General features: G+C 38.2%; 1 protein-coding gene across 1 annotated transcript in view; it reads right to left on the bottom strand.

Annotated features, from left to right (window-relative positions):
* ADAMTS19 (ADAM metallopeptidase with thrombospondin type 1 motif 19) overlaps nt 1-24,198 on the bottom strand; it is a 138,224-nt gene that overhangs the window by 6,743 nt on the left and 107,283 nt on the right. The window contains exons 17-21 of the mRNA XM_017822451.1: nt 22,247-22,404; nt 21,389-21,542; nt 18,354-18,489; nt 14,882-15,086; nt 12,812-12,964 (exon numbers count right to left, since the gene is read on the bottom strand). Of these exons, the coding sequence (XP_017677940.1) occupies nt 12,812-12,964; nt 14,882-15,086; nt 18,354-18,489; nt 21,389-21,542; nt 22,247-22,404 (806 nt within the window). The remainder of the gene's footprint in view (nt 1-12,811; nt 12,965-14,881; nt 15,087-18,353; nt 18,490-21,388; nt 21,543-22,246; nt 22,405-24,198) is intronic.

Here is a 24,198-nt window from a genome sequence, read left to right as displayed (position 1 = left end):
CTGGAAGCCTTTTTACCATATCTATGTTATCCCATATCTACATTATCTTATATTCTAAGTAATTTGAAGTAGTATGAAATAGGGAAACCATACATGAGGTGTGGCATTTAGCAGTGGACTTGCTAGCTACACAAACAGTGAGGTTTCTGTCTCTGTGAAGTGGCCTTAAACCACTTCAAACACATCCACAAAGTGCTGCTGTAACTGAGAGCAGCCACTGAATATGGGAGGATAAAAAGCATTCAGAACATTTTTCTTCTTTACCCTGCAAAACTATGGACTTGGTCTGATTTCACTGGGAGACACCTCAACCTCTGCAAATCAGCTGGATACACTTTGGAGCAACAGTTCCGACCCTCATTTTGATACTCATTTTACTGTATATGTGCATTCTGCCTGAAGGAGACTCTTGCAAAACTGCTTCCCAACCTTGCCTCACCTTTAGATTTCTCTCACTGAAAATATTCAACCTGAGGTAAATGCCTCTCACTGGATGTGCAGCTGTCACTTTTAGGTAGTGCTTATGGTATGTAGATAAAGCTGTATAGGTTCTGCATATTTGTGGAATTTCCATGTTTAAAACTGTAACAAAACTTTCAATTTACAGGAAATAGAAAATATTTTCACTTTAACATATTAAACAGTTAAGAAAAACTGCTTGCGATTTTTATGTTTATATATGTATTAACATAAAGCTTACACACATAAGTTACAGAAAATGCCCACTCCAAAGCAATATGTAGAATTTTCATTACTTTAGAAGATCTCAGATTAATTTAAACTCACAGTTTTTATTATTAGTGAATGAAGAATACATTTCTATAGTTCTTCTTCGCAGCCCATCTACCTCCCAGACGTCAGTCTTGCACATGTGATATTTTATTTTTGTGGGAGGTTAATTGCATTTTACTTCTGACTGTTCAGATGACCTACACTTTAAGGCCATGTAGCTGATTAGCAAAAATTCCCGTAGGACAACTGTATTTGTAGGTTTAGACTAAATGTTCTAATACACAGCCAGAGGTTTTTTTATGTGGCTGTTAATCTGTGCATTTTGGACAGAGTCCTAAATGTACTGTAAAATCATTCAAGCAGCAAGACATGTAAAACATTCCTGCTAAAGATTAGAAAAAAAATCCTGGGTAAAGGTACTTAACAGCTATTTTTTTTAAAAAAAGTTATTCTTTCTTAAAAAAAAAAAATCTACCCACCCTGTTTGAATTTTGTCCTACTTTTGAACTTCTTTTAGACATAATTTCAAGGACAGAAACTAGGCGTTAAATATAACAATCCTTTCACTTGGCATGCACACCCGTTACCCAAGATTCCTTCTTTCTGCTCCCTGCCAAGGATATATATTCTGGAGAGAATACATATTCCCAAGGCCAACAGCTGAGGAAGTTGCTGTAATGCATTAGCTGCTTCCAGCTGGCCTTTATAAGAAGTAGGAATTCCTAAATTAAGGGAAAAATTGTCACTGGCAGACAGTAATGGTCAAAATGCATCTTTTTGCCAAGACAACAGGCAATCACTGCAGAGGCTGATACAATCCACAATGAAAAAGACAATCTGTGACAGTGTTAACAGAATTGACTCGGACAATTTATTTTCAAAAATAAATGGACAGTTCAATAAAAGGGTTTACAAGTCTAAGTAGCACTCAAAGCAGAGACTGACGTGCTCACAAGGAAACTCAGCGATGAGTTTTACTGGAAATTATTAGCAGAGCATTCCTAAATATTTATGTATAGGTTCATCAGTTCCAGCATTTAAGAGGTTTCAAACTTTTCATAAAGTGAGTGTGAAACAAGAATAGAAAGCAATTAGAATTTAGCAGCAGGATTCATATTTGCTGACATGCTTGCAAAATCTTTTTGTATTTTATTTTTCTATGAAGTTTTCTTTTGAAAACAGGTTGTAGATAAGGGGGTGCATTTGTTTGCCACAAAGGCTTTTTATTGAGTCTGACAATATTCTTAAAGGTTATCTAAATAAAGAAAATAATCTGCAATTTATTTAAGTATTTTTTTTTAAAATAAAGGCATTTGTGAATAGTGTAACTAGTAGAAAAAGAAGGACTGATGGTTACAAGCATAAGATGGAGTTCTCTCATGCATCATTTCCAGGAAGGTCTTTGTGCCTCTCTCATTTCTGACACACCCAACACCTCAGAATGCCAAATTTAAAATTCAGAACTTGTGCTAAGTTTAGCTGAACAAATTCTGCTGTTGGTCTCTTCTAAGTTTAGCAAGTTTGAGGTGTCCCTACTTATGTTATTTTTACTTTTTCTTCTTTTTCCCCCTTCTTCTGCACTTTACCCTGCCCCCCCCATTTTTTTCTTTCTAGCTCTTCTTTCTGAAGTAAGAACTTGCACTGTATAACTGTTCAAAAGAGATAAGATTTTAAATTAAGACGGACAGAACCCCAGCTCACCTTTGATAAGCTAGAGATAGGGTTCATATGGAGGAAGCCTTCATCATCTCATCTCAAGAATCTGGACCTTTCTTCCTTTTCTTTTTTTTTTTTTTCCTCTTACCCCCTTTCTTTTTTTTAATCCTTTTTAGGCTCCCATGCAGAACAGTTCAATTGTTTGGCTAAGGAGGCAAAACTGCCTTTGGTATCAAGACAAGAAGCAGCAAAAAATAACTCATTTTTTCTAGGTCAGTATATACACATCTATTCTTCAGAATATCACTACCCATCTACTCTGAATAGGTTTGATAGGCTTGAATCTGAATGGGCTCTGGACTGCGCTCAGAAGTAGCAAATTCTTTGTCTGTATTTGAAATCCAGGTTCCATTCCCCAATTTCTTTCTCGGATGAACTAATGAAACACAATAATCCACTTCATGATTTAAAAATCTGGATTGTCCCAGTGACACTAGTTTGTTTTGTTAAAGGTATGACAATCTGGAGTCCAATTTCATTAAAAAAAACCATTCATTTAAAAATGCCTCTCATTTCCCCCCAAGTATCATGGAAGGTACCAGCATTTTTCTCTCATCATTAATGACTTTTTGAACTTTAGGAGGAAGTTCTTTGCAGAAAGAGTGATTGGGCATTGGAATGGGCTGCCCAGGGAGGTGGATCCTCTAGCATGAAGTGGGTTTAGTGGCACCTGCATCTCTATTTTTGTACCTCTGCCCGTATTCTGCTTTGGGAATATCCCCTTAGTGAGGAAACAGAAGTAAACCTACTTTTTGTATTTTAGCCATGGATTTGTGGTTGTCCCGGACGCCTGCCTCTGCTGACTCACACACGTATATATCACTGCCATTCGTGCTTAGTGATGAGCAAGTCTTATTATATTTCAAATTTTCATATCTGATACGTCATTCCACGGTATTTTGGCAGAAGGTGACTTTCCATTCCTAAGTATCAAACATGCAAACAAGAATCTGGAAGCAGTTAGATTTGACGACATAATTACCTTTATCTTTCTGGTGAAATTAGTTGGAGTATGCTATTTGGGACTGATGAAAATGAACTCTTAAAAACAATCCGAAATATTAGCCTTTGAGTGCATAATTATATTAACATCCACAGCCTTTCACTCATCCACTAGGCAGATCACCCTGCCATAGCAGATCAGGTTAGTCAAGCCTCTCATAAGCCCACGTGCTGACTGGGCCTGTACGTGCCATGGGATGTCACTCAGGATGATCTGCTCCACGACCTTCCCCAGCACTGAGGTCAGGCTGACAGGCCTGGATCCTCCTTTCAGCTCCCTCAGGACGCTTATGTGGATTTCCTCCAGCCCCGTGGACTTGTCCATGTCTAAGTGATGGAGCAGGTTAACGACCATTTGTCCTTTTGATTATGGGAGTTTGGTTCTACTTCTACTCCCTGTGTGTCAGCTCAGGCAGCTTCAAACCCACACAACAATTGGTCTGACTACTAAAGACTGAGGCAAAGAAGGCATTAAGTACCTCAGGCTTTTCCTCATCCTTCATCACTATGTTTCCCACTGCATCCAATAAAGGACGGAGATTCTCCTTAGCCCTTGTTTATTGTTAGTCATGTATTCATAGAAGCATTTTTTTAATTGTCTTTTATGGCAGTAGGCAGGTTAAGTTCTAGTTGTGCTTTGACCCTTCTGATTTTCTCCCTGCATTACCTCACGATAGTGTAGTGCTTGTACTGCTCCTGAGTTGCCTGCTCCTTCTTCCAAAGGTCATAAACTCCTTTTTTCCCCAGGTTCCAGCCAAAGCTCTCTATTCAGCCAGGCCTGTCAGCTCATCTTTCAGCATATGGGTTCAGCCTGCTCCTGCACCTTTAGGATTTCCTTCTTGAAGAATGTCCAGCCTTCCTGGACTCCTTCACCATTCAGGACTGCCTCCCAAGGGACTCAGTCAACCAATCTTCTAAACAGGCCAAAGTCTGCCCTCTGGAAGTCCAAGGTGGTAGTTCTGTTGTCCCCTCTCCTTACAGCTTTGAAAACCGAAAACTCTACTGCTTCATGGTTTTTGTGCTCAAGACAGCCTCTGAAACAATTATTTCAGAAGAAATTTTCAAGATTCAGTTATATATATTTTAAGTATTTTCATTTTGCCACTAGTTATAAGCTAGTAGAAAACAGTGAGAATTACACAAGTTAGAAGTAATAAAAGTAACAAAAAACCCCTAATAAGTAATTTTTTGACAAAATGAGTATTTCATAGAAGATCAAGTTTATCACAAGAATAAACTCCCGAGGCAGTATTTTCTTTAGCGGCATGAAATATAGGATAAAAAAATCATGAAAGAAAAACATTTTCCAACAACAAAAAAAAAAAAATCAGCTATATCCCATGAGAGCAGACAGATTACATAAATTCTAACAGAACCCAAGTGAACCAGCTGAAGGAGTTATGCATTGGCAGATCATACAGTCAGAGATGCTGAGGAAAACATTTGGAAAGGGAGAGAGATGATCTTAGAGATGTAGATATACCAAGCAAAGGAACATCTACTGGACTGAGTCTCAGCACCAGAATGAGTAATTGAATTTTCCTGTACACACTAAACACTTTGGAATGACTTGTCAGCTATAAGAAAAAAAAAATAAATCTAGGCATTATCATGAACACTGATGAAATGAATTCCCCAATGTGTATCACTAAACAAAAGCAAGAAAGACCATTAAAACAGAAATTACTGAGCATGCAGCAAATGTCTACACTGAAAAGATAAAAAAGTATGTGATTCAAAATGTCAGGGAACTGCTATTCTACTCCAAATTGTGGGACCAGCCACAAAAAGTCAGACAAACTGCAGTGTTTTGCAACTTCTCTACTGTCTCATAATGCGGAGTCAAGTACTGCAGAGTCCCAGAAGACAAGGGGATAATGTGTGTATCCCAAACACCAATAGCTGGTTGGCTCTGGAGCTGGCAATACCAGACAAGGATTGTTGGTAATAACCAAGGACTGTTGGTAGTAACATGCCGTGGGAAAGAACAACATGTGGCTGGAGATGGGGGGCCATGCAGAGGTACGGCAGCACTTTCCTGGGACAAACATCTTTGTTTTAGTTCCTGGAGATAAACACAATGCAGTACCATGCAAGCACAGGGATGAGACCAAGAAGTGTTCATGGACTGTAGGAGGTGAATCAAGACCACCCAAGGTCCCCAAAGCCCTCCAAACCATTTCCAGAAAGGTTCCCCACCCCTCTTTTTCTGTCCAACGTTACTTCTAATTCCACTGGCTCCTTTCTTACTTACTTATGATGTTATGTGATGCTGGTTTTTTGCACATAAATTCAGCATAGCTCCTCGACACACTGAAATTCTGGTAGTCAGTGTAGTCCTTATCTTATAAAATCTATTGAGAATAACCTTTTCAGACCAAGCCTGATTAAGCAAGAGTTAAGTATCAGAACAAGGACACTGAAGGGATGCTCAGATACTACTCTTCCTCATTCAAAAGAGTGTTCTGGGATATGCATCCTGCTAGTTGGGCTATAAAGCTGTGCACTGTACTAGTTGCAGAGTAGAGTGTTAAGAGTAAAGATTTCATTGGAAAAGCACCATTTATCTACCTGCTGAATCACGCATCAGCCTTCCAGAAGACTCACAGTTCAAAGACCCCAGCACCCTCAACAACAACTGATAGGTACTTCTGGGAAAGCACATAGCAGATACAGGACATTGCTTCTATTCAGCAATTAACAAGAATGTTTTTCTTTATTTATATCAATGATTATATGCATATATGTGCATATGTAAATCTCCTGCAGCAGTAATGCGTGGCCTGGCACTGTAAGACTCACAAGCAGAAAAGTCAGGAAATTTATATCCGCCTGGATCCAGACTGCACTAGAATGGCTTGGAAGACATGAGCAGTGGCAAAGGAGGTGATGGCAAGCTGCCTGTGCTATCCTCTGTGACTTCTGCATTTGTAGCTGGACGACACATCCTCCTGCTAGGTGTGAATCTGTCTGCTTTGCCTGGCCTTCCAAGGGATCACTGCATCCACAAGCCAAAAGCCAGCACAGAGCAAGCCTCGGCAGAAGCAAGTGGGCTCCTGCTGTCTTTCTCTTTGTGAAGATTTTCAGTAAGTGCCATGATATTTAACAGTTTAACCAAACTTTCTCCCTGAAGGGTTATACCTTTGTATTATTCTGTAAAATTTCAATAAGCCTTTCACATAGTTGTTCCAAAAAAAACTATTCTAAGAAGTTATCCAGGTAACAGTGTCTTATTCGACCAATCCACTTCTCAAGAAAACATCAGCACTTTTCAGGCTACCAAGGAACAAGCCACAGTGTCGCTTTTCAGTAAGGCTGCAGGAAGAGCAATTTTTTCAAACACAGTCATTTTTACGGAAAGAAACCTGTCAGATTACAAAGCTCCATGGACACCATGGATCTCTGAAACCAGTGTATAACTAAAATATCTATTCCAGCTATCTATTCTTTTGGTCAGTGCTAGTTTGCCAAATCTGTCAATTCAATAAACAGAGAAGCTGTCAGTATGAAAGGTAATTACAGAAGGTAGAGGGTCAGTTAGTCATCAGCATTAGAAAACAGCAAAATAGGGGTCACATGTAGAGTGTGGATACTAACAGTCTATTCAATTTAAGATAAAGTGGGTTTAGTGAAATATATAAAATTAGTGAATTTATAAAATGTATAGTGAAAAGCTTTTTAAAATTCATGCCAACTGACATAGCAATTTCTGCTTCACGTGAAATAAAATTCCGCTTTGATGATATAGACCCATCTTTCTCACACCTGTAAGACAGAGCCCGGTCAATCACACTTGTCAGCTTCAAGTAGTGCCAAAAGAGGGTACAGCAAATAGCAGCCACACTGCTTTGCTTAAAGCAGTGGTTTCAGGCTTTAAGTAGAACCACAGAGGATATGCCTTGAAGGAGCACCCAGAAAATTTGTAGAGCTGCCCAAAAGTTCAAAGTCAGCAACTGCATACTAATACTAACACTAACAATATTTAGTTCTGACATATTGCTGGGCATAAGAAAACATAATTTATTTATAATGTTATCAATTACATATTTTGGTAGCATTTTTATAATTTTGCTTCTACTACCCCACCTCATTCAACTATATTTCAGATCTCCTTTTCCTTTGGAATTTCCTATATTTCTTCTAACTGTTCACATCTATCAGGGTGACTTGGAAGTCAATCCTTTCACCACTGATTTGTGTCTCCAGCAGGCATCTCAGCCTGCCTCCCTGAAAACCACTTTTTTAAAATCAGGAGAATCCGAAACAATTTCATACAATTGCTGAAATTTAGCAGCATTACCCTTTTCTCTCTCTGACAAGTAACAACAGCGGCTGAGTGAGTGAATCTCCTCTTTCCCCAGACCACTCTCTCAGGTGGCACCATGCTGTGGTTGTAAGCATGGGGCTTACAACCCATTCAAGCACGAGGGTGTATTTGCCTCTGCTACGTGCTGCCATCTTCCAAGCATCATCTTCTGCCCATGAGGGTTGGTTTTCTGCACCTGTTCCCATTCTTTCTGCAATATACCATCTCTTGTGATCCACGAGAAGGTCGTTGTGGGCACGTACTTCTTCACTTCTTGATGGAAACTTTAAAAATTAATATATAAAGGTGGTACCTTCTGCTTCAGACCTACTCTCAGGACACATAGGGAAAAATAGAGTAGCTGTTATCAGGTTTGGATTAAAAATATTTTTTCTTTCTTTTCTTTATCTATTTGATTAGATAGTTCTGCCCCTACCATGTCACTTGTCAGATAAGACTGGAAGAATCTTTCAGCAGGAACTGTTAGCTTTTTTTACTCTTGTTTGTTCTTGCTTTGTTTTTCTATGGGGCCTAGGATGGTTCAATTCTGATGTTAACTATTAAGATGTACCACAAATTAATTATTTTCTAATATAGCCCACTTACAGATAATGCAACTCAAGAGACAACACAACACCCATTCATAATTAACTTTTGATTCCAATTTGGTGTTCCGAAAAACTTTGCTACCTTAAAGATGCTTGTAGCAGAAAATCAACAGATGTCCTAGTAGATCAAACTGTAATACAGATACTGAATTTCCCATTTATGTGTGACTTCTTGTGTGTGCAAAATGGGTAATGTCTACTTCCAAAATCTTTATCAGTTTTATCAGTGAATTTGCCTATTATTAAGGGTGGTCTTGTTCTATTTTTCTAGAACTTAACGTGACATTTATTCCAGACAAAATACTACAGTACATTGAACTAAAAAACCCACTTTATCCGAAACAAAAGATGTTAATATTTTCAATATTACAGGACCAGTTAGAAACACACAAAAATCTACCATTCTCATTTCTTTATATTGGCATCTACCATATTATTTTCCCATGTTTCATTTCTGAAACAAAGACATATCTAATTTGCTGGAAAATAACTATAATTAAGTCAATATAAAAGTGATTAACTTGATGCCAGTATTATTTTGGCTTCTATTATTTCACAAAAGTCATGTAATTTGTTTGTCCATAAATCTATTGATGGTGTCATATTTTGATGCATGGCCAGACCTATTCCATTCCCAGATTCTAAAAGAACTTAACAATTTTGGATGGGGATCCAAGGAATAAAACCAAGGCTAATTACCTTGTTAGTAAAATTGTAACATTAATATTATACAAATTCTATTTTTTTTTTAATTGAAGGAGATTAAATCAGCTGAGTTTGTTTGCTGTGGAAATTTAGGGACTGTCCAAATGTTTAAGCACACAGTTTAAAGGTTGAATGTCCCATGCTCTTGAATAGGTGAGTAAAAAAGAAGTTTGTTTTTGGGTTTTTTTTCTTCTCTCCATTTTCACACGTTCTTTGATTGGGACAGAAGATAATCTTCATCACTGACGTCTGCTTTCTGTACCACTCAATTAGCAAATCTCTCAGTGACTCTCTCCCTGCAACAGTTGGAGACTTGACTTCTCTGTACACACACACATTTTCTAGGGAGCACTGCATATATTTTCTGAAATAAATAGTTCAGAATAGGCCATGAATTCTGGGACTCATTGGTGTAAAAACCAAGCAGTTGCTTCAGATGCCCTTTCAGACTCAGTAGAAAAAAATGTAACAGATGAACCTTTGTTTCACATTTTTGCTTGTTCAGGTTATAGACAAAGTGAATTCCATCTCAGCTATTGGGACCACTATTCCAGATGTCGTGTTTGACTTGCTTGCATCTCTGGCCTAACATGTAGATACTATTTAGAAATTCTGCCACTGCTCCTTCTTTAGTTTCTACAGAATGGGTGCTCTTTCCAGTCTTTTTACAACTTATGCCACATTATCTTCTCTGGTCAACTATGAACACATACTTAATATTTTTTCATCTCTACAAATGGCTGCTCCTACAGTCTACTTCTTTTTCCAGTCTTTTGATCCTGTTATCCCTTGCTGAGTATCTCCAAAAGTTTCTGGGATAATAGCATATCAAAATTAAGTTTTTAATTATTATTTTCAAAACCCACTCTCCAAATTATTCTCTGCTCCGAAATTCATCCTGCCTCTCATGCTGCATTTATTCCAGCAATGTTCTGAAGAGTCTAGATAATAGAACAAAAAAAATATACACAGCTTCCTACATAAAGTACCCTGGAGATGACCTTTGAGCATCCTACGCTGTTGATATATAAGTCTTTTTTGGAGGATGACTTCTACAATTATGTGATCTCTACTAAGCCAGGTAGATGTACAAACATGCAATTCATGTGCATTTCATTTCACCTCTTCCCTGCCTACTTGTTTATCCTCAGGTGATGAATTCCTCTGAGTGTGACCCTCTCCTCATATGGCTTTGAAATGGGCAGTCAGAGGGCAGCTTAGTAAAGGACACTGCTGCTAATAACACCTCACCCTAACTGGTGCTGGAATAGCTGTGAGCTATGAGCATTCCCCATTTGAAGGTAAATCTCACATTGTTAAGCGGGGTATTCCAAGAACAGCGTTCACTGGGAAAATACAATGTAACTGGTAATATTACTGAAATAGTATTAAAAGCTCAGTTTGAGCTTTTATTCTTTGCTTTCTCATCATACCCATATTCCACATGAGGGTGAGCACAGAGCCCAACTGATGTTAAGAATAGTGATATTCAGTGTATTGACCCACCTTCCTGACTTAAAAAACATTACAGATTTTAATGCTGTGTACAGGCCAGGTTACACTGATTTCTTTTACACTGAGTTTTAGAAGGATTAATGTATTTATTGACCTATTGGAGCTTGGAATTTTGATCAAATTTTCTTTGATCCTGGTATTATTGTTAAAACATAGAGCGCAAGAACTATTTGATCTCTATGTGACTATACCTCTAAAACAAATTAATTCTGTTATGGCACTACTATGATTATTAATTACGTTATCTTTTCAGTAATAGAACAATTTAAGCTCCATTTAAAATTACGCTTTAGGAGTTCAAAGGAAGCAGCAAATCCAAAAAGGATCACATTAAGTGTCTTGTTTCAATGTGTGAGAAGGGTCATTTAAATTTTTCAAGCCAAGTCTTGGCATTAGCTTGGGGGAACTTGGCTCTGCTCAAAGGAACAGCCTTCTGTCAACGTCAAGAGCAATCCTAAAGAGTAAAAACAGTGAACACAGAAGGCTGCACTGAACCTCTGGGTTAGAAACAAACAGTGAGCAAAGATTAACATTTATCTGAGCTTTCCATTGGTTTCCCCCATTGCAGACATATTAACATGTATGCCATGACTTCATGTTGCTATGTACTCTTGCAATGGAACAGAAGAGTAACAGAAAAAAAAAAAAAAAGGGAAATCCAAGTGTATTTTAAATTGAACTTGTGACTGTTGAGAAATTAAAGTGTCTATTTTTTGGTTTAAGTCTTGGAAAATCTCTGCTGCACAAGTCACAGTCAGACTGTACGTTAACTATTAAAAAGATTTTGTTAATTCCATATGAAATATTTCCTCATGTCCTAATTTTGAAGTTTAAAGCACAATTTAGGTGATAGGGTTGCAACTTTGACCACAGGAGGAAAACAGAAAATACAAGACTGTCAGTAAATATTGAACAGGAAGACGCAAGTTCTTGTACATTCATCTATGACATGGATGTTTGTGAAAAGTACTGAATTAGAGACTAAAGTTCTTCTTTTCTCCAGAGGGCACTGGGAACACAGTGTAACTGTCTGAGCATCCCCGTATTGCCTCAGCAACCCCAGTTTGAATGACTGCTTCAATTAAGAAAGCAGATGGTCATTTCTCCATGGTTTACTTCCTACTGGTGCTAGTGCTAAATGTGCAGGGTTTTAACTGCAGTTATGAGATATAGAAATGCAAATACTAAACTTTATTGCTGAATGTATCTTTGTGTAAAAGTAACACTGCTACTGTAAGTAGCTGTTAGTTGCTTCTGTTGCTTAAAAAATGAATGGTTATTCTATGTGCTTTTGAAGTAGCTGGTTACTCACAGAGTACTTGCAGCTAATTCTTGGAAGGCTGGCTAGTCATACACTGCTGGCTTTAGTCCTTCTTTCCAGCTCCTACAGCACATGAAAGACAACTAAAAATACATTAAATACTTCTCCATACAAGCAAGTTAGAAAAACTCTGCAATAATTTTAGGTGCTAAAAGTAAAAGTGTTGTGTGCAAAGTTATGAAAAGAAGCAAAGGAAAAACAGAAAGAGATTACAATCTTTCTGCTTAAGTGTGGTCTGTGATACAGCAAGAGAAAATCTTGACAAGGTTAAATTTCAGAATTTCAGCATGTTTGGGATATTCAAACCTGCATCAGATGTTCAAGGTACCAGTCCAATAATACACTTGATCACAGATCCAACCAATATCATTTGTTAAAATCTGGCCTATGCTTATGGATCTCACTAAAATCAAAACCCATGCCAAGGAAATAATGTACTGACAGTTATGTCAGGTTTCCAGAATAGACAGTAATAGATGCTTCCTAGACGTTAAATGGTCTCTGTGGAAATTTAATAGGCTAAAGGTGCTTCCTCAAAAGGCTGGAGGGTGTAGCTTATTGGAAACATAAATAAAATATGCAAACACAAAGTAATGAAATATGCAAACTGTAAGGTTGGAGTAAGTTGCAGTTTCTGGAGTTGTTTGCCTGCCTGCCGAAAACAACAAAAAATTTATACCAGATCTGCATTATTATATTGAATATTCATCTCACTTCACCTTCTTCATATTTCTGATTTTTATTTGTACTGTGGCCTCACTGTGACTACCAGTTCTGGGTTGGGTTTGTTCCTTTTGTTCCCTCAGCTTGGGAGACTTGTACACTTCCGATAAAAGCAATTATTACAAAGAACTCAACTTGCAAAATATATTGTGCTATGGGGCACTACTATCGAGGATTACTCACCTTAGACCAGTCTCCCATTCTCCAGACGTAGCATTTAGAGTAGTCCTCACAGTCCTCTGCTTCTTTAGGTCTTGTGGACAAAACACATTTCTTGCGTGGGTTGGTGCATCTCACAGTTCGATGCCGTACTCCCCTACCACACTTTACAGAGCACTGTTGGAAAAAGATGTTTTTCAGGACTTACTCCCTTTCTTTATCCCCATCTAGTGACCTCTGCCAGGCCAACATAAGTATTTCATGGCTTCAGTGATTTCCTGACTTCCAACCCTCAATTGCATCGACACCAGATTTGTTAAAAACTAAAAACCGAGCGATAATTCCTTATGAGGCATTATGATAATTGTTTCATTTTCAGCTAAAATTATATAATTAGATAAAAAAACGATTTGCTTATGGAAAAAAATAAGCTTTTGAATATGGAAACATCTAAAAATTTATGATTAAGTGAATGCAAAATGTTATACTAAAAATATTTGGCAATATAATATATTCTTTTCTATAAAGAAAGGAAATACAATGAAAGAAAGTCAAAATAGTGTTCATAAGAATAAGATATGAAGGTACTTCAGAAAAGCTCTGCTAGTATCTAACAGAATTTTTTGAGGGGAGGGAAAAAAAGTTAAAATGGAAAAGTAAATATTCTAAAACTGTGCAAGAATCCAGACTGAACTTCAAAATTCAAAGTCACTGTATAGACAGCATGTGAAAATTCTCCTCAAGTTGCACAAGAGGTCCTAATCTATGGTTTTTTCCACCATTCCCACTTACACTGCCAAAAATTATGCCATTTCCTTCTCCAAAAATTATCACTGCTTTTGATCATCCCGCTGCTTGCAGTTCAAAACTCTCCTTTGCCAAGCTGATTACTGCAGGAAGCAGTAATGGCTAGCTTCCTATGTGATGGTGATAGTAGGAATGGGCCATGGGAAATACCTCACTCTTCAAAATATATTTTTTGCTTCCAACAAAAACATGCTCAACCATTTCTCATCTCTGAAGTAAAACAAATGGACCAAACAATCCGTGTGTCTCTTTTTCTCACCTCTGTAATTGAATGCCACTCTTCTCACAAACAGCCCTTGCCTTATAAACTTCTGTGTACCAAACCAGGAGCTGCTGCTATTTGCTTCTCTACCTTATTAGCTGCTTTTCATCCTTCAAAACATTCCCTATTTCCTAGCTCTTTCTTGCTTGGGGATCAAGTGGGGCTGCTGAGTAGAGCAGTCCAAAGAAGGGACTGCACCCACATTCAGAAACTGCTACTTGTATTTTGATCAGGGACGGATTCATAGCACAGCTTCTAATATGGGGGGCAATCAGAGTTGCCTCTAATCTTCCAGTGAAGGCAGAAGTTCCAAATAACCCCTTTATCTTGTCCAGATGGCAGTGGTAACAACACCTTTCTTCCTCTGTGGTCAGTTACTTTTAGAAGTAGTATAGAATTTTAGAAGAAGAAAACAAAGGTGAAGAAGAAAATGAAGATGAAGAAAGCCAGATGGACAAGCACATTAAAAATCTTAATAATGTTTTGTTGAACAATAAATGCATTCTACAGCAATCCTTCAGGATGCAACATATGTGAAATTGTGTTATTTACAAGCCCTTTAGCCTACTGCTGTTATCTTGGAAAAAGAGGTGAGAAGGGAAGGAAACGCCTTTCTTTACCAGCAGCTTCCCTCTAAGCCTCTATGAGGCAGAATGACATCAACATCCCTTGGTACAAAAGTACACCAGAGATGTTCCCACTCTGAATTCAATGTCTTGTAGCTGATAAGTGATGCCTTAATTCTATTTGCCCCCAGTTACCCACTTCCAGAGTCAGGACATACTTGATTATACGTGCTTCAAAACTGGCCAAAAGAAACTGTTCCAGAACATTGACTAGGTAAAATGTAGTAGTTCTACACAGCTGGTTTTCCTAGTCCCTGAACCCTTTGCCAAATCATTGCATGAGGACCGTGAAAATCATTAGGCTGAGCTGTGCCACTTGATGCTGAAAAAATATTATTCCCAGAAAATATTAAGACACAAATAACCACCATGGACTATTTGTATAAATAAATGCAGCACCTCGGACCAGACTCCCGCCTCCCACACAGTCATGCAATCCTGGCCTTCACAGCGCTGTGCAGAAGCAGGCTTTGGCCCAAGACAATCCCTCTCTCTAGCTCTGATCAGGGTTCCATTCCTGAGCTGCTGTGTGCAGGCTACTTGTCTGTTCTGGGTCCCTTTTCCACATGTCCTTGAACATGGTGTCCATTCTGTCATCATCCACCTGCAAAGAAATACAGGCAATGTAGAATCAAGAAAACAGGAAGGGGAAAATACCACCACATTATCTTACTGTCTTGCTTACCAGTGCACACACCCAAGACATACTTCCAAATTTTCAGCTGCCCTTAAATTTCCCTTTGCTAATGGATATAATCTAACATATTTTACATTAAATATGGTGTTAACGCTAATATTATCTCATTCCCCAACCCATGTCCCTATGTTTTCGAAGTACTTTCCTCTAATTTATTCCAATATAAAAAGTTCCGAAACACACGTACATTTTAAAGATGACAAATCACTGATCTGCCTGCCTGTTATTCTCTGTCTGTATGACCATCTATGTCAAGTGCATGCCGTGCATGTAAAGTCCAACATTCCTTGAAAATTCTCCGTTGCAAGAAAGAATCACTCCAGTGTGAAAAGCTCATTGCTCTGGAGAAAGTATAAAAGCTCAGAATTCTTCACGTTCTTTAGGGTCAGGCCTAACTCAGGGTGCATGGTTTAAATCACAGCAGCAAAGAAGGCTGATGCAGTTTGGCAGAGCCCACATATTTGGAGAGCAATCATTCTAGAACATAATTTTCCCCAGATGTTCTGTAGATCCAGACTATGGCCATGTGCCCTTAAAAATCAAACAGCTCTGCCCTGATGTAGTACACGAGTGTATTCCAGGAGACTTAGCTTGCAAGGAGAGTTTTTTGGAAACTGAGATTTAACAAATGTGTTTCAACCTTCTGTCATGCATTTGTAGCAAGAAAATAAAACACTTAACTAAGGGGGTTTTTTGTTATCAGTCCAGATACATAATTTACAAACCACAGCCTGTCAAGATAATGCAATAGTTTAAGATACTTCTTCAAGTGCCAATAACAAATAAGTAGTTATGCAAGCATATGCTTTAGTTACACTGTTGAAAGCTCACAATTTTTATTTTGTAATGATCACTTACACTGTATTAAAAATTGGATCATCAAGAATACATTTCTCAGCACAGCATCTCTGAGTATCAATTAGCAATATTTAAGCAATTTCATTTAATAAGCTGGAAAAGCACACAATGTTGAAAACTGATAGTTGACAATGCCTCAGAAAAAGATCAGACTATTCAATTTCTATACAATAAGTGCACAGAGATGTTAATAAAATAAAATCTGCCTAAATATGCATAAACATAAATAATCCCTCCAAACTGTAATCCCCTAGTCTGGGGAAGTTCAAATGTCAGTGCTTTTGTCCTACTTAAAATGTATCATACCTTGCATTTTATCAATTTCAGTACTTTATCCTTTCCAAGAAAGCTATGCCTTCCAGTTCACTTTACATACTTTCTTCAACAATGTTTGCATTTTATTTACTTTGCATTGTTTTGTTTAAAAATAGTCTCTACCTGTCTTCCAGATGACTTCAGTAGACTGATCTCAGTGCTTGCTCTTGGGGATGCTAGTCAGCTACTGTTAGCTGTTCCCCCCTCCCTTGAAAGGTGGCAGACACTTAAAACAATTCCACATGATACCTGAGGATCTCCTTGGCCATAACTTAGCTACTATATGGAACCTGGATGGCAAACTCTGAAATGGGTCACTGGCCAGTCAGTGCAAGGAGCAGGCTGCCAGTTCAGCTGCAGGGACACCAAGTGGGTGGTGAGTGCACACTGCAGCTGCCTCCTGCTTCTTCCAACATTCAGCCGTCAGTCTAGTTCAGCCCATCGATCCACGTACAGAGGGAGACGGAAGAGAGGAGTGAAGACGGAAGAGAGGAGTGAAGGGAAGGCTTTCTATATGTCAAGTTGCATAAATGTAGAAAACATGATTATAAGGGGTTTATTTATTTATTTATTTATTTACTCTTTAGTGTACCTAGAGTTTATAGAGAGCTTTTAAAGAATCATAGAATTGTAGAATCAGCCAGGTTGGAAAGGACCTCCGAGATCATCAAGTCCAACCCGTGATCCAACACTGCCGTGGTTACCAGACCATGGCACTGATGCCACATCCAGTCTCATCTTAAAAACCTCCAGGGATGGTGAATACACCACTTCCCTGGGCAGCCCATTCCAATGTCTGATTACCGTCTCTACAAAGAATTTCTTCCTAATATCCAACTTAAACCTCCACTGGCAGAGTTTAAGATCGTGCCCTCTTGTCTTGCTGATGGTTGCCTGGGAGAAGGGACCAACCCTCACCTGGCTACAACCTCCTGTCAGGGAGTTGTAGAGAGGGATGAGGTCTCCCCTGAGCCTCCTCTTCTCCAGGCTAAACAACCCCAGCTCCCTCAGCCTCTCCTCATAGGACCTGTGCTTGAGTCCCTTCCCCAACCTTGTCGCTCTTCTCTGGACCTGCTCCAGCCCCTCCATGTCCTTCCTGAGCTGAGGGCCCAGAACTGGACACAGCACTCCAGGGGTGGCCTCACCAGCGCTGAGTCCAGGGCAAGAATCACTTCCCTGCTCCTGTTGGCCACACTGTTCCTGAGCCAGGCCAGGATCCATTGGCCCTCTTGGCCACCTGGGCACACTCTGGCTCCTGTTCAGCTTCCTGTCCATCCCCACTCCCAGCTCCCTTCCAGCCTGGCTGCTCTCCAGCCACTCTGTCCCCAGCCCGTGGGAGTGCAGGGGGTTGTTGTGACCAGAGTGCAGGACCTGGCACTTGGCCTTGTTGAACCTCATCCCCTTGGAATCATCCCATGGATCCAGCTTGTCCAGGTCTCTCTGCAGAGCCCTCCTGCCTTCCAGCTGATTGACACTCCCCCCCAGCTTAGTGTCATCTGCAAATTTGCTGATGATGGACTCAATCCCCTCATCTAAATAATCAATAAAGATATTAAACAGGACTGGGCCCAACACTGATCCCTGGGGGACAACATCAGTGACCGGCTACCAACTGGATACAGCACCATTCACCACCAGAGGAGAAGCCTTGATTGAAAGAAAAAAACCCACTAAAATATATCATTAATTAAAAACATGGGATTAAATCCCATATACATCTTTATATAAGGAGCATTTAAATTTCAATTTTGCAGCACAGATCAGCTTGTGAGAACACTTCCTGAGGAAATGAACTGCTTTATTGAATAAGAATTGATTTAGGCAAGGGCACTCTTTCATTAAAACTAAGGGGAAACTACAGCCAGTGTTTCTGTTTTCCCTATATTTTGCATTATAACATTTTGGATGCATGAATTTACAGCATATTCATTGCCAGAGGCAGTCAACTCTATGATTTTTACATCGAGATATTATAGTTTAATTTAACCAAATCATTATTACCTGGTCTGGCATGGCTGTTCATTGCACTTGCGGATCTGTGGTTCAGGCTTTGTTAAATATTTGCACTTCTTGTTGTCCACAAGACTGATATTCTTGTTCATAATCTTTGTGCAAGAGACTGTTGTCTTTCTTTCACCTAGTAAAAAATGAAGCAGGTAGAATAAAGAGGAAACCAGGAAGATGTAACGTGGTTAAAGGAAGGACACAGATATAGCTATCTCATGTACAGTTTGGGTAAAAGAACTGCAAAACTGGTATTAGAATTTCAAAGGTAGCAGCGAGCCTAAGAGGGATATTGCAGTCTGTATGGAACACTGATTTCCTAATCCAGTCTTTGCGTACCACTGTCAACAGAGTTTTGCTGCTTTATTCCTGTAACTAGTCATAGGCCAAACCCTTAGTCTTACTGGAATAATTTTCCTTCCCAACTACTGAAACCTCAGCACTGAGCAAAGCTTGCAGAAAAACTACAAAGAAAGGAATGCTTGTTAATTACTATATAAAATGAGGAAAGGAATGACAAGTTGTGGCTGGCACCCAGATAAAGGGAATCACAATATACAACTTTCAGTAGCTTGCACTATTTCCCATGAACTGAAGAAGACAGATGACCTGATCTGTAGGGTAATCATTCAGGAATCTGGATACTGCCTGCAGAGACCCAGTGCATGCTGTGTACAGAATCCTTGCCCGGATGGATGACCAGATCCTGGCATCTCTTGAAAATGTACGAATTAAAAATAAGAATTCAATGTGATACCTACCACAAGCAGCAACTTGTGATTAGACTGGAAACTAATTTTTCAAAAACTAGCAATCCCTGAACTGGAGATTTCAGTAAGTACAACTTAGGCTCATACCCATTTTTTCCTACAGTTACTTTTTAACACTCTGTCTGGAAGTTCACTGACAAAGAGGATGCGTGCACGAGCAGGGCAGACTTAAGCACGCACGTTCACCAGAAGTCAAAAATGAGTCCGTGGATGGAGCACTTAAGTTATAAATGCACATTATGTGCGTGACCACAGCTGACATTTTAGACGGCGCTTGTGTATGTGAGAGCACATTCAACTAATCTATCATATCACAGCGTTTGAAATGTTTGACAGTTCTTTCTGCATTTATATATACATCTGTGTATTCGTATTCTCTCCCACACCAAGAAACTTTTCTTCAACACATGAGGTCACAGACCAGTTACATATATAAACACACACAAAACCACAGAGCTTCATCAATAGTTTCATCCTGACAAACACTTTGAGCATTTAAGAAAAACTCTTGATAATAATTAGTTATTCAGATTAATCAAAATATTGATATTAAATTTGAATCACAAATATTTAGATAGGGTACAAGCTGCATCATTTTAATTTCATTATTGCTTGATATTTAAGCCAAGAACTGAAAGAACATTTAAAATAGTTTTGTCTAAAGTAAGAAAAATCTTTTGCTTGTATTTCGGAACATTTGCAGTAAAAATACCTTTTATGGAACTTTGTATTAGCTCAGCTATTTTTCACAATAACATAAAATGAAGGCCAGTTACAACAGAAAAATATGATAAACATCACATTAAAACATTTAAATATTTATTTAAGCCTTAATGTAGAATAAATTACCAACATACTGCATTTTAAGGCTTCTGCAGATGAGAGGTAAATTTAGAAATATTTGAGGCACTAATGACGGACTGTGGTAGCATTAAAATTATTCTAAAAATACTTCAGGAAACTGTAAAAAGCATGAATTCACAAGTGAATAGGAATGCACTATTAAGAATCAGAGGATGCTACTAGCACCATGTACAAAATACATTCTAAGGAAGAAGCTTTCTTACCAAACCACAAAAACCATGTTTATGGAAACTACAGCAATCTTTCATGACACCAGGATTGTTCACAGAGTCAAAGGAGCTAGAACAGTGTGTTCCTTATGCTGCTGCTACGAGAAAGTGAAGCGTTTCCAGGCCTTCCTATTCAATCACAAGGTGCACAGCAGTTCTCAGAACTGCTGATCAGAGCAATCACAACTGTCAAGGTTGTAAGCAGGAAAGACAGGTATCAAAAATCAATAGAGTGTTCATAGTCTGGCTAATTTGCACAAGGTATGAACACTTCACTGTAAGTTGCATTCATTAAAAAAAATTTCTGAAGTGTTTTTTCAGTGCAGTTATCTGTTTGAATAACATCTTCTAGACAGCAGTTTTGAAGACTTTTGTTACATCAGTACTGTTCATGTTCCAATATTTGTTTTCACAATCATACTTTGTTCTTCCAAAATCACATTTTTTATGGTTAATAAACATAGGAAAAATATCACATCAGCATACTAATATCTGCTGTTGAAATATTTGTTCCATATGTTTCTGGATCATCCTCAACTCATGTTACTAACTGTACATATTTGATCTGAACCTGGGATTCAGCTTTTCTGTGGTTTGAAATGTCTCTTACAGATCATTTATCTTCAATAGTTCCAAATACAGAGTGGAATGTGTATGAACTTTCTATTCTTGTTCTAGCTCTTGCATTTGTATTTCTTCTTGGAAACTGTGTCCTGAATTTGCTTTCTGGTCTAGATTTTGTTCCTTCATTACCATCTTTTGCTACTTACTTTATTTAGTTTGAAACTTTTCCTACACTTATCACGGATTTTTAATACAAACAGAAGGCATGAGACTGACGTACATCCACATTGTGTGGTGTCACACAAGCCAATGTTACTATTAAATATATATATTATACACTATTAATATATAAATGGTATATTAAATATTAGTTTAATATTTAATATTAAAATTATATATTTTAATGTTACTACTAAATTAACATCTGTAATTACTATTAGGGATATTACTATTAAATATATAACACTGATCATCAGTCTTAAATATGTATACACAAGGTATATACACATAGATGCGTATTTTATACACACATTTGCACTGTGTATACACATGCATATTGTATTTACATACTCATTTTTAATATATGGGTGTGTTTGTGTGTTAGCACGTTTTTCTCATATTTTACCTCCTCCACATACAGCATCACAGTCCTCCCAGGTAGAATGTGTCCACATGAAAAGAGGCTCCGGTACTTTAGAGCTCTGATTGTCAGGAAGGGGATCCAGTGGGATTGTGTACTCATAGTGTAGACCATAGCTCTGGTCGTGGAAGAGCAGCACCTGCAAGACACAGAGAAGGAAAACTTCCATGTACACAGGCACTATGGAAGACAAACTCCAAACTGCGAGGAGATAATCTTGAAAAGCACGGTAGGATGACTTAATGCTCTGCTGCTTTTCAACCCTCCTACTGGAAAGGGTAGAAGAAATTAATGAGAGCATACAAATCAAGCCAATGGGAAAAAATATTTTGCTTTACCAAGAAAATGTCTTGCATCTGAAGGATTTGAATTATGAAGTACTCTCTCATCATCTCTCCGTCTTTCTGGTGGCTATTAACTTTTCCTCTCCTACACTGAAATGCATCAAGACTCTACTTCTTCATGGAGAACTTGGTGACTGAAATTCTGAAGTGGTGATGCTGTATAGTCAGCCAGGACTAAAAACATCTGATTTAATTTGAATCTCTCTCCTTAACTGGCACATTGGCTTTCTATGGCATTTGTAGGAATGCTGAGATCTTCAATCCTGCCTCAACAACGTAAAGATTGTTCTTGGATTTAAATGCATTGTTTACAAGCCTGCTGACATATATATATATGTATATACATATATATATATTTATATATACCTAATTTTGTACATGCATATATAACCACAAAAGCAGGTATATCTTACATAGATCTCATCATCTTCAGGAGCCTGAAAAAAAGTATTACCATGTTATATGATAGGAATCAAGAAAAAAACCCAAATTTTCATACCAGTAAATGTAAAGGTGATGTTGTGGGACCTTTGGCTGATATTTTCTCCCAGAGGCCTCTCCGAACATAATGGACGGTGGTCCCAGCGATATTGAATGTTCCAGAGTGCTCTATCTTCCAGTCACTATTGATTGACTGTTTTCCAGCATCTCGAAGAGCTGCAAAATATACGAAAAAAGACCAATATAAAAGGAATCTGTTCGGTAGTGATTTGGTTCTCTTTTCACTCCCTGCTTGGATAATTTAACAAGTAGGTGAAAACACCTAACTCTGATTGCAAAGATATTTGTGGATCCTACTGTACATGAACTTCAATTGGAACATGCCTCAGAAACACTTTCTAGAGGGAATGCTTGGCAAAACCATGTGTATTTAACATCAGCTGAAGTTAATATCAGTGTTTTAATGCCTGAAGAGACTGACAGGCTCCAGCATAATTCGTAACTTGAACACTGAGTTAACTTAAGGCAAAAGGCTCCCAGGGTGGTCATTTCTATAATCCACAAAGGCATGGGAAACACAATTTTCACAAGAGGCTCTTCAAGATTTTTGGAACAAGGCTAAAACCTTAAAAAAAAATCTAGTTCAGAATTTTTTCCCCTCTAATAACTACATTTGCCTTTTTCTCCATCTCAGAATGTGATAATACTTTATATACCTCCACATAATTGGATGTTGCTGACAAATATGAAAAGCTCATTCTTTTTCGCTGAATCATTCCTCATGTTGACCTATTTTATATTTAAAAACAGCATCAAGTCAGGTAAGATATATTGGATACACTGAGAACAGAGGATTTTACTTTAGTTTGCCACAGTAAACAGAATAGATTCTTCTGTAAATTATTTGTAATTTTATTTTGTTTTACTTCATTTTATTTTGTCGCAATCAGGTGTGAAGTAGAATATACTTGAAGTCACCCTCTGGACAAGAAGTTTTACACGTTTGTCTTCATTGAAATTGTATGTTTGGCATCATTTTGTTGTAAGAGAACCTCTACATGTTCCAAAATTTCCCTTTTTAAAGTTGTAAGTTAATGTGAGTCACTTCTGTAATCATCTCCTCTCCTATTCATATTTATACTGTTATGTTTTGTTTCTATGGGAAACAATGGCAACACTCCTATGGACTGGCACAAACCCAATTGAATAAAACACCACTGATGTGTACCATTGCAGCACTGTGTAATAAATGTTAAGACTATAAAAGCCATTAACACTGTAGAACAGTGCTGCACCAAAAATAACCACTGATTTTACAAGATTTAAAAATGGGTAATTTAGTTTTAAACATTCTATTATTAACGGTAATTAAGTTCTATTTAGCCTTCACACTGGAGGGGATAATCCTCTTCTCAGTGGAGAAATTAAAAAAAATTATATTTGAAAGTGCCAAGGTCCAGCCGGGTCATGCTGCTCAGATGGAGCAGCATCCTCTCCCCAGAGAGCAGCAGACATCATATTGTCCAGTCTTTAAAATGAATGCATGTGCCATAGCATGCAGACATGTGCAGGAAACTGGAATCCTAGTTCCAGAATACAGATATATGCATTTTCTGCTTTCAGATTCCTCACTTGAGTCACTGGTGTTAGACAAAGTACAAAAGAGTATCCTCAAGCGTTAAATTTGGACTTGGAACTTAGGCAGTCCAGCTTCTATTCTTGACTCTGTCACACTCCATAGGGTAAGCAAGTTCACTGAGTTTTATTCCACACCACACATATTCCTATCCTTAGCTTTTGACAGAGGACATTGTCCTGTACAAAGTAATCCTCTCAGGCAATTCAAGCAATACACCTACAACTAAAAAGACAGCCAAAGCTAACTTGGGACTGGGAAACCCTACTGCAACTGTAACCATGACCACAATGTCAGTGTTAAACCAAGGGGGCTAATTACAAGCGTATCTCTACCCTAAAGAAACTATAAAAAAAAAAAATCTGAAATTCAAT

The sequence above is a fragment of the Lepidothrix coronata genome, unplaced genomic scaffold (assembly GCF_001604755.1).
Source record: "Lepidothrix coronata isolate B3197 unplaced genomic scaffold, Lepidothrix_coronata-1.0 Scaffold98, whole genome shotgun sequence".
Lineage (NCBI taxonomy): Eukaryota > Metazoa > Chordata > Aves > Passeriformes > Pipridae > Lepidothrix > Lepidothrix coronata.
Note: the sequence above shows the minus strand (reverse complement) of the source record. Positions and strands in the feature narration are given on the sequence as shown.